Source organism: Ictalurus furcatus, chromosome 8 (assembly GCF_023375685.1).
Source record: "Ictalurus furcatus strain D&B chromosome 8, Billie_1.0, whole genome shotgun sequence".
In the NCBI taxonomy this organism is placed as follows: Eukaryota; Metazoa; Chordata; class Actinopteri; order Siluriformes; family Ictaluridae; genus Ictalurus; species Ictalurus furcatus.
Genome location: NC_071262.1, coordinates 13,433,188 through 13,445,443, shown reverse-complemented (window position 1 = coordinate 13,445,443; position 12,256 = coordinate 13,433,188). Strand labels below are relative to the sequence as shown.

Here is a 12,256-nt window from a genome sequence, read left to right as displayed (position 1 = left end):
CGTATGATTGTAATTCAACTCAAATTTCAGGTATTCAAGTGCATTCCCTTTATTAGAGAAACTTGTAAAAAATTGTTGTTTGCCATAGTGTGGAAATGCCCATTTACCACCTGATAGTTGGACTAAAATATGCACACTACAAAATCACAGTGTTTTTTTACAGCTTGTCATATGGTCCCAAACCATTGCGTGAGAGTGCCACTTTATAAAACAAAAAAGCTCCTGTAATTACCCATCAGGGGCCACGAAACCAAAACAGACCATTTAGAGTTGTTTACCAAGGAAAGGCTGTCTTGGAGGAAGAAAGACTCACTTGCCAGGCTCATACAACTGCAGTCGGTGCATACACAGTGACCTGGACATCAGTGTAAAGGTACATAGCAAAATCCTGTTTTACTGGCAAGCTTCAGTGTGCTATGTAACATGCGTGTGTAGGGGTACAGTGTTCTAGCTGCCAAACAACAAGTCTGTGGAGAAGCATTATTTGGAAATCTCGAACAAAGGATAAGCTGTGATATCTGGATGATTCATTTCTCCCACTGTATATGGAGACAGGACACGGCGTTTCTTTCAGGCTAAGCCAGGGCTTGTCAGGGTTAATCTTGGAACAGTGTAAACATGGCTTGCCTCTGTGCAGTGTAAAGGTACAACAGGATTTCAACAGATTTTTTTTTAATAATGAACATTTTATTATTGGGTAATTTGCATTAGCCATGTTAACAATGTCACTCAGATCACATTAGTGCCAGTGTCTAGGTCATGGCGGACTCATGAGTTGGACTATGCTTGGCCATGAAGCGGGATGGCTACTGCTGACAGGATCTCTCATTATCGTAATAGATGTCATTGCCTGAATGTGAGTAGATGGGACTAATGCAGAGCAGCACCTTACCATGGCTCACCACTCGCCACTCACTGTCATTCACTATCTCTTATGTAACCCACTCGGCTGACAGCCACTCCCGATGACATGGTGGCCACAAATGAGCTAGGCAAATATCAGAGGAAGAGTGGCAACGCAGAGATGGCACCCCTTCATCGGCAGATTGTGAACGAAAAATCAGCAGCAGCCTCCAAATCAAAGTAAAACCAGCTTGTTTATCATATATATATATCTGCATATATATATATCTGCATGTTTGTCGAAAAGGCTCTTCTCAGACCTTTTGCATTTTCATATCATGAACCTTTCTTTTGACATGGTATTCCTTAAGGACAAACAAATGTGGTTGCAATTTGAAAATTTGCACCAATTATTTTACAGATTTTGTTGTGCCACTGGCTGACACTGTCTTAATTTCCACACTGGAAAGTGGAATAATAATAAGGATTGCAGTAATATCAGGTTTCAGTGGACATGAGGTCAAAAATAAAAATACTAAATATAATCTAAAATATTCCCACAGTGATGACAGTGACAGGGATAGGCTTTAAGATATTCCCACATCAAATAGTTGTAAAATGTAAAATCAGAGAAAGAATGTTTAAAAAAAAAAATCCAAAATGATTAGACAAGATTCAACCTGATTAAACTTGTTATATATTAGTGTGGAACATAATGAAGCATCACCTTTAAAATGACTCACTAACTAACTGAACATTTAATAAACACACATAAGGTATATGTACAAAAACTCAATGTGTCTAAAAGTAAAAACATCTAGGACAAGATAAATCTAATATGTAATGTTGCAGTGCGTAGATGGGGTGTGGATGGAAACTTGTGGACAGAGGCCCATTGGCATAGGGTGGGGGTGGTATTAGGGATGCTGGGATTTTCAATATTGTGCAGCTTTCTACACTAAACCCTGCAAAAGCAACTCCCTCTGTCCTCTCTTTAAATAATTAATAAATAATAATAATTAAAATAAATATTTTAATGTAAACAACAAAATCGTGAATAATCCTACTGGGCAAGCCCTAATATTGTTAACAGTCAGGTTGTGCAGTGCTACGGGTTGTCGATGCTATAACACCATGGAAAGTTTCTGAGAGATTCATGCTGGCTAAGAACTGGTCAAACTTGCTACAGAAAGGTTGATAATATCAACAAATCCTAAGAGGGTATCTGAGTTTTTGAAAATACCAAACCTTCCCTAAAACTTTCCCCTGAAATGAACAAAACTTGGGTAATCCGGTATAACATAACATAATATAAGACATTTATCTAAGTTACAGTATAAAAATAAAAAAAATGCCATTATTACTACCCCAAAGAGAGAGAGAGAGAGAGAGAGATGTACCATTACAAATAATAAACTTTTGAAAAAGAGTATTTTCTATTGCGCTCAAATTCTGTCAGAAGGTTCATTCAATATTGATTTGGATTGGGGAGAAGGGAGAAGTGAGGAAAGAAGCACTGCAGATTTTTGCTGAGTTATTTTGGCCTTTTTAGGGCATTGGGCCAGATCTGAAAGCAAAGGTGAGTTATTTCAGTCCACAGCGGCTCCTGCCAGCAGTCTTTGAGGACATGAAGAAAATGTTTTGGATAAGGCTTAACTCACATTGGTCCTCCTCAAATACTTGAGAAAAGCACTCTGAAGTTGTTGATTTTCTGCCTTTACAACTTCATGGCATGCACATACTGGATACTGAAGTTTGCCCAACAGTATCACAAGACTACATACATACATACATACATACATACATACTTACAGTGCTCTCCAGTAATAATGGCACCCTTGGTATATATAAGCAAACAAGGCTGTGAAAAATTGTCTTCAATGTTTAACCTTTTAATAATTTGTTAAAAATATTCACAAAAATACTCTGCTCTCGTGGATATCAAAGAATTGCAAACACAACAATATTAGTGCAGGACACTGTACAGTTACATACAAGAATAGATTTCTCATCTCTTTTTCACTTGCAAAATAAATTAAACTGGAGATGGAGTATTATTTAATTACAATGGCGCTCTACAGATTTCTACATGTTTGTGTTCAAAGGTAACCGTGTCTCAAGGCAATTCACTGAGTATAATCAGGCTTCAACTAGCTCTGTGATAAACATTATTGAACCCATCCAAAAAGGAGTAGGTTGTGTTTTCTCGAGCCAAAAAAGTCATGACCTGTGTGTGTGTTTCACAAGTTACCAGTGCTAGGCTATTTGTATTAGCTAGCATTGCTCTCACCTCCCAACTAATCTGATTAAGCACACATGGATGAGCCTTATGGGTTTGTTTTGTTCTCAACACGTAAACCGGTTTACTATTCTTTATATAGAAAAGTCAACCTTTTTCTTTCTGCCATTTTAATTAATCTATTATTTGTTAACCACATAGGCCCAGAAGCTAAATGTTTTAAGATATCTTAAGATATCTGAATTGTCATTGATAGGTACAGCGTCTATTACATTGATATTGAATAGCTTGAGCTTGACATAATCTGCTTGATTCTATTGAGTCAGATGTTTTGGGTGGTATTGCAAATACCAGGACGGGGTGTGCCTGTTAATTGGTGGCTTTTAGTATCCAGATCCCTGCCCCTGCCCATATAACAAGTAGTTGGCCCCATGCCCCTTAATGAGTCAATATCATTGCTTCAATTCAACCAGTCAATTAAAACATATCATACACCTCTGTTCAAGTTTATGCGAGTTCACTGACAATTTACTGACGCCCACTACATTCAATGTTTGAGTCATGTCATAATCCCGATTTTGAAAGCGATTATGTGATCAAATGGACTGACTAGCTGCGTTTATAAGATGATTCCACATAAATGGCCCATTCTTGTGATAGTTACCAGTTCAGTATTAGAAATTTTGTAAAATCACCAAATTCAGTGTTGTGACATTGATGTAGAGGTTTGTAAATATGGTTTTTAGTTGATGCCAAGTGATTAGTCTAATTTTATCTTATCGTAGTCATTTATCAACACATTTGGGGGAAACGCTGATATTCCTGACAGTTTTGTGTTAATTGCTGCTAGAGGCACCATGGTGACACAGCAGGTATTGTTGCCACCTTACAGCTCCATGGTTTCCAATTCGATCCTGAGCTCGGGTTACTCTCTGTGTGGTGTTTCTATGCATGTTCTCCCCAAGACCAGGTTCTATGGTTTCTGGTTCCCACCTTCCAAAAAAAAAATCTGGGTGTATTCCTACCTCACATCCAGTGTTCCGTGGATAGATTTCGAATCCAGGATAAAGCAGTTACTGAAGATGAGTGAATGAAAAGGTGTGCTAGATAGCCTTAGTAACTGTAAGACTTAGTAACTTGCTAGTATATGTCCATATTTCATATTTCAAATATCAAAATCTGAATTCATCCATTCAAATCGCCTACACTCATAAACATGGCACTGTTAGACACAATATACAAGCAAGATTATTTTAACTTTAAAACCACCAAATTTATCTAATTATTCATTTTCTGTACCACTTATCCTACACAGAGTCGCGGGAAGCCTAGAGCCTATCCCAATGGACTCGGGGCACAAGGCAGAGACACCCTGAACAGGGTGCCAACCTGTAGAGGGCACAATCACACATATTCACATACTACGGACAATTTAGAGATGCTAATCAGTCTACAACACGTGTCTTTGGACTGAGGGAGGAGATCGGAGTACCTGGAGGAAACCCACGGGGAGAACATGCAAACTCCATGCACACAGGGCGGAGGCAGGAATAAAACCCCTAAACCCAGAGATGTGAGGCAAACATGCTAACCACTAAGCCAGCATGCTCCTATCACACAATTTCTGTCTTTTCTATTTCAGTAGGATCTTGTACTTTAATGGGTTTAATGGGGCATATTTGGCAATCATAATTTATGAACTCTTCCTTGAAATCGCTTGTTTTTCAAAAATTCTTTCACTGTATCATATTGGATGAGATCATACAGGAAGTTATGAGAAGCTTTCTCAGCTTTGTGTATTTCCCCATAGAAGAGGCTTCCCTGAATCAGCACCTCCGTTCACACTGTGCGTTTTCCTTGCACATCTTATTTTTTTGTGTGGATCTTGCACAGACGTTTATTGACACAGCTGGGAGCAGCCACTGTGACTTGTGAAATTTATTCACTTGATCTCCTTCCAAGAGGTGGCTGTAGCATACAAGTAGGTTAAGATGCATTGGAGAGGTAGGAAGTACTTTATTCTCAATGCTTGGGGTCCTCAAAGCCCAGATTTCCCCTGCCTTATCCTATCTTGTAGGATCAGGCTTGCATTCTCAAAACAACTTTCAAAGGAAAGATCTTCAGCCAAAACCCTCAACCGCCTTGCATGACCCCAGAAGTATTTACGTAAGTAGTCTGGCCCATATTCCTTTCAAGAAATATCCCGCAGACTTAAAAAGAATCTATGAAAATGTGTTTCATCCTTCAGTAATTTCTGTCTTTTAAATAGGGTATTGCAGCACCAGCATTTTGATGTAACCACAACTTCAATATGTTTTGGCTAGATAAATCAGGGAAAAAAACAAACTGAAGGGAGTTACACAACTCCATGCTCCACCTCTTAGTTCTTAAGTTATGAGAAGAAAACAGTGAGCCACCACATGGTGCAGACGTTAGTTTATTGCCCCCTTGTCCTGGTTGTTCCTGTTGTTGTTTCACATGTCTGGGCTGTTGTTTATGACCCTACACAGTCCCCTCCCTCACACTCAGGAGACATAGTTTACGTCCCCAAGCAGGCCACTGTGCCAGGGTTGTTTTTGTTTCACCTGTGTTGTAGACACAACTGCATGTGTGCTGTTTACATTTTACTTGTGTTATAGACAGGCTTATTTTATCCTTGCATATGAGTCACCGTGTGCTTTCTTAGCTGATGCTGCATGACATAGAAATGTTTGTGCGTTAACTACTGGGAAAGAATGTCTCTGTGAACATATGGAAGTCCAGAAATTCACTCTTCAGACACAAGCCTGAGAACATAATGTTTTGCTCAGGGGTGGCTCTGTTCTGTTCTGTTCTGTTCAGGCCATCTTTTTCAGTAATTTAGCAACTTTACAAAAGTTGGCAGAATGATATCTGCTGTTTCCTTGCCATTTGATAAGTATTTTTATAATACTTATAATACTGTTTGTATAATTTTTTATAATACATTTTTATTAATGTATTAATGGACATCATAGTTTTAATCATTTGTAGTTACATTTAATGTTGTGCAACGTACATGAGACGAGTTCCTGTTCCTGTTCTCGCTTACATTATAATAGATATAGTCGTTTCTTCACCAAACTATTAACTCTAAAAATAGAGTATGACACATTACTGAGAAGCTGGAAAGCAAAAAAAAAATCCCATTACGGAAACCTACTGACTGTTACAAAGCACTGACACTGAAGACTCCTTCCATAAATGTTAAATAAACATCATGTTACAGAAAGCTTCACCATATCAATAATTATACACTTTTCTTTGTTACATAGCAACACATGTTTTTTTTTTTAAAATCTATTTCTTATTTGAATATATTTCAGAAAATTAGTCAACACCTTCTGTCAATTCATGAGCACTGTGGTATAAGCAGTAGTTATTAGGCTCTAAAATGCCTGTGCTTGTCTGTCTATGAGATTTTGGAGTTAGGATTGATGCTTATATGTTAACCAAGGCTCAGACCTAGTACAACAGATGAACAGCCGTAACCTGTAAGCATGCATCAGTTTTCCTGCTTGTATTAACCTTAATCCCGCATTAACATTTACAGTAAAATCCATCTTGAATTTGAGTGACATAGGTTTTATATACCTCCACCCAGACATAAGCCTCAAAGCGATTGCTAGAATGAAGCAACTTAAAGGCTGTATGGAAAATAATAGTGCAATAATAATGCTGTGCACACCCTAGTCGAACATCTCTGGTGAAATCCTTGACATGGATTTCAGCACTTTAAGTAAACTCATCAGGGTTGTTTGGTTTTTAGCAAATAGTTCACCGAGTTCTTCCGTGTACAATCCACCAGAAAACAGTCCTGCCAAAATCTTAGCTTCAGACAGACACACCCCCTTTATCTCAACCGTATCAATAGCACTGGGCTCCTTTTCACAAAATATCAAGGGTTTACATCTTGGGAAAAATGGAACCAATTATATGGACCTATTATATGAGATGTTTCTGCTTTAAAATATGACACATTATATAAGGATGAGGAGGAGGGGAAAACATCATTGCTTATAAAGGAGAACATATCTGTGTTTAAAATGTGCATGGCTGTGGCAGGAGCACAGAACACAATTGCCTTTCACATAATGGCTAAACGCATTGGGGTATTTATTAACACTGGCTCATTGATTCTATTATTAGGGATGACCACTGATGCATGATAAATGATAGGTATATGATGTGAAAGCAATGGGTACCTAGTCTTATATACCCTCCACATTTCTCATATATACTGTAGCTCATGAGTCAAACTCTATGCAACTTGCAACTGACTGTAGTCTTTCAGTGCTACATATGAAGGGGAGGAATTCATGATAAAGTAAATGAAAGCTTCTTTATTAAGTAAAGATTCAAGGCCCAAGGCCTAGTCTTAATGTACTGTGTGTTAGAATGGAAGTGGCATCATTTAACAGACAATAAGACCAACAATGAAATTGCACTTTTTTTATATCACTGATGATCATGAGCTACTAAAAGATTTCACTAATGTCATTATACATTATGAGTTTCATTAGGAAAGTGCACAAGTTAAACTGATTTATACCACAGCACTGATGAGGGCTCGATTCTGATTGGTCAAGTGTTCATTCATTTTCAATAACTGCTCTGAGAGTAGTGCCAGCTACCAGGTTTATTAATGCACCTGGTTCTATAGCAACAATTTACTCAGGGATTTGCATGGTGGACACTCCAGATTCTACACTTCCCTTCAAGGATCAATAAAGTATATCTATGTATCTACCTATCTATCTATCTATCTATCTATCTGTCTGTCTATCTATCCATCTTTCTTTTGTTCGTTCTTTCTTTAAAACAACTGGTAATTTTTTTGCTATGATGGAGTTTTCTGTGAGGAAACCAATTTATTTATTTATTTATTTTAATCTCCAGAATTTCTCAGTAACTTGACAAGCTGCTTTTTTTCTATCACTTTTAAGGGAGAGAGAAAAAGAGATGCTGTTGCAGGAATAACTGTTTATAACTTTTATACCGTAAATGATAATAAAAACTCTTTTTTTCACAGATGTTCCACAACAATAAACATAACTACTAATGGATAAAATATATGTGTCTGTCTTTAATAAAAAAATAATTTTTTAAATGTTAGCACTGTCAAACTGCTGTGGTATAAGAGGAATAATACATGACAGCGCATGCTTGTTATTAGAAAATAATCAACATTGGGGTGGTACAAGATAACATTGTTGGACGCTCCGTCATGTTTTATTCCTTACATAAATCACTATCATTGTTATTGCAAATTGTTTTTGGCAATACAAACACTATAAAAGTGGGATCAATGACCTAGGAAAGTTCTGAACCATATTTGACCCATCCCTGATTCTTATTAGTCAGTCATGAAATTTATGATTGCTAATGGCTTAAAGGTCTTGTGGTATTAACTGAGTAAATAAGCTAGCTCAGTGAAGTAATCATTAATCATTTTACAAGCTATTAATATATTGCTATAATTCAGACACTACTTTAAATTCCTAAACAGCTAATCAAAATGATTGAGATATCCCTGCATCTCTGCAATCTTACATGTGGCTTGTTATCAGGCTGCTTATTTGGCTGGCATTCAAGTTTGGCGATGAATAAATGTACACTGTCATGTCAATTAGCACTTAGTGGAAAAAGAGAAAAGACACAAAAGTTGCTGAAAAATCGACACAAAATGAGATAAACAACACACTACTTTGCTATGTAATGACTGCCAAATGTCACTCAAGGGAGCTCTGCAGGGTGTGTTTTCAAAGTTTCACCTATGTATTCACCTGTATTTGTCAGACTGACATAAAAGCACAGACATATGAAGCTCAAAAGGTACTGTGCAATGACAGCAGCTAATGTCATGTAACATTATTAACCTGACAGACACTGCTATTGGTTATTCAACAAGTGTCAAAACAAGTTTCACACACCCATTAGTCCTTGCTGTTCATATAGCAGCAGACTAAACATTTCAAACTGTAACAGATTTAATTAGGAGTTCACATTCTGTATTTGAAAGCGTGATTCTGGGGAAAAAAGGCACCCAATGATTACATAAGTGCCAATCCTCACTGGTAATTACTTCTCATACAGTATATACCCTTCTAATTATATTATATTATGTTTTCACTGTAGTTAGTGAATAATATGCCTTACAATGAATAACCCAGTGATAAGACTGAAGAAGCACCAGGAAACATAATTTATACAAAAGACACTCAGTGCTAGATAAAGAGGAAGGATGTCCAGAACCCAGGCTCAATCCTAGGCCCAATTATTTTATACTTAGAGTATATTATTATTATTGTAGCTATTATTATTATTATTATTATTATTATTATTATTTGGGCCCAAGCACTGAAAGTGTGCAGGACCCTATTGTTTTTCTAAGGATATTTTTTCAAGGTTTCAGGGGCTTTTGGGGCCCTTAGTCGTTGGCCATTAGGGCCCCGTAAAGAGTAGCACATGGGTGTGGCCCCCTTTTACATGGTACAAAACCTTGGGGCATAAATCATTCATACTTGTACATATATATACGGAACTCCATGTGGTGAACTTTTAAATACTGCTCATAGTTTTACTCTCCAGCACTCGCTTCACTATGCATTCTTTTCATACACCCAATGGGTGGCGATGGCACCATAGTGCTTGGGCCCGTCATTGCTACTTGGGCCCGTCGTCACTGCTTGCAGCTATATTTATTATTATTGTTGTTGTTGTTGTTGTAGTAGTTGTTGTTGTTGTTGTTGTTCCTTATATTATTTATATTGTTGTATACACACATTGTATTTGAGTATTGATACATTTCACAAAGCTAAATTTTCTTCTGAATTTTATAAAATATTTTTAAATACATAAGATGATAATGATTATTATTATTGCTGGGTACACCGTGTGTGTGTGTGTGTGTGTGTGTGTGTGTTTTTGTTTTCTTATTTTTGTACCACTTGTTAAGTAGTTTGCCTGTTCACCTACCTTTATAAAAGTTGTGTAACAATATGTGTAACATTATGAAAAAGCATTCCACTACAAAACAGTCTTATGCTGAATAATATTCTGTTTTTTATGTTAACTGTGAGGAAAGAAATAGTAATTAAACAGGTAAGTCTATAGAATAATGATGATAATGAGTTTACAAATTTATTCTGTCTTGACAACACTATCAGTCTACATCTTCTGAACATCTTCTGAACATCTTCTGAGCCATGACTATATCATGTCTATTCATAATCTGTAAAGGATTTAACTTTGCTACAAATTATTAAATATACACAAGTTTATATTCTCAAGTAAGTTCAAGGTCATGAAACCAAAAAACTGATTTGAGTTCTTTAGTAGGTTTAATTACTGAGTTATCTTGTGCTTAGATCTCAGAAATAAGATTACAGATTTAGTTTGAATTCTTTGGCATGATTCTATCTGTTTAATTAATTCTTAATTATCTGTGGGAAAGTTATTTTTTTAAGGGGTCAGGACTCAACATGCACTAAACAGCAATAAAGAAATACTTTGTAATTAATATAATTTTCATGGCACCTTTATGAGCATCTTTATAATCTGCCAGTCAAAGCATTGTGGTTAGTGTAAATGATTTCCTGCCCTTGGCCATGTTTGGAACGTGGGTGTTTATGTGTGTGTTTGTGTGTACCTGTGGAAGAAGAGCAGAATTGACAGCATGGTCTGGTCGATGTTGCTGTTGCAGATGCCCTCGTTGAGCAGGTAGCAGGGGTCACGCACCACCGACTCCAGCGAGTCCTGTCTCATGATGGTGTTCAACTTATCTGTGTTCAGGTTCTGGAAGACCAGCTGGTCTCGGAGCTGTCTGAAGTTATTGATGGAGGTCGGGCTTCCCAAGCTGGGGAGTCCAGACCGTCCTGGTTCTGGCTCAATTCCATTGGCCAGATCCAAGCAGCAGCTGCAGCAGTCCAGGCCAATGGGGGAACGACAGTCTTCGTTTGACATCAGGCCAATTCAGGGAAGATAGAGTTCCTCTCACACGCGCATATAGAAACACACACACGTCCAATCAGTAGTGCTGGCAGCTCTGAAATTCCAGCGAAGCAGGCGTATGTATGTTTTGGCTGTCAGTGTGTAGAATTCCTTACTACCTCATTTCCCTGCAGGTGCTCTCCGTTGGAGTTGCAGTCATCCAAGTGGGTGGCTGGACAAAATCTCGGTGTTTGTGTTTATGTGTATATGTGTAGATGTGATTCCTCCCTGAATGTGTATGAGTGTTTGAGAGTGTGTGTGTGCCACGCCGGTTTTGTGTGCACAGGGAGGTGATATGGCATGCAGCGAGTGTTTGAAAGCAAAACCAGAAGCTGTCTAAGCTTTTCTGTCCCCTCCTCCTCTCGCCCTGTACTTTTTTCCCTGCCCATGTGCGTGAGTACAGCAGCACACAAGCAGGATTGCGAGAGAGAGAGAGAGAGAGAGAGAGAGAGAGAGAGAGGGTGGGGAAACTCCTGTGATTGGTAAGAGATTCTGCTCAGTGCACGCAGGGCCCTCCCGCTTCTGTTCACACACACTCACATCAGAAATTAAGGGAGGACCTTAATCAGATATAGAGAAGAAAAACAGTTTGCACATGCTGTGGTGGAAAATATAGAAAGAGATATGAGAGAGACATAAACACGTGCACAAATAGCCATGTACATGTATTCACACTGGGACTGGTGCTGCTTAGCTTTATTTTATTGCACTAATTTTAAACACAAATGCATACAGTGGGTGCATGTATTTGTGTCTCAGGGGGTTATTTGTAGACCGGTATGAAAGGCTCTCGCCTGTTTTTCCATTCCTGTGGACCTGCAGCAAATTTAAGCAATGCTGCATGATGGATGATTATTGTACAATTCTTAGAGTACTAGCATTTGACAGCTCAAAATCCATCGCTTTTGTGTGTGTGTGTGTGTGTGTGTGTGTGACTTCAGGGCAAAGTCTATGGAGGGACTCCAAGAATATCTGCTTAAAGTCCATTTGTTGTCCCTGACAGCTATGGTTTTTATTGTTACTACTGCTCATTAATTCTCAGATATGAATGAATAAATAAATAAATAGATAAATATAAATATGATGCTGTCAAACAACTGATATGTTTATGTGAGGGAGATGTGTGTTGATCATATTGGTTGCACAAGCAGGATTCTTCTTGTT

The 12,256-nt window shown here is 37.9% G+C and overlaps 1 protein-coding gene across 1 annotated transcript in view; it reads right to left on the bottom strand.

Annotated features, from left to right (window-relative positions):
- Positions 1-11,472, bottom strand: part of tsc22d3 (TSC22 domain family, member 3) — a 34,066-nt gene extending 22,594 nt beyond the window's left edge. The window contains exon 1 of the mRNA XM_053630915.1: positions 10,752-11,472. Coding sequence (XP_053486890.1) covers positions 10,752-11,065 — 314 coding nt within the window. The 5' untranslated portion in view covers positions 11,066-11,472. The remainder of the gene's footprint in view (positions 1-10,751) is intronic.
- Positions 11,473-12,256: the final 784 nt, after the last annotated feature.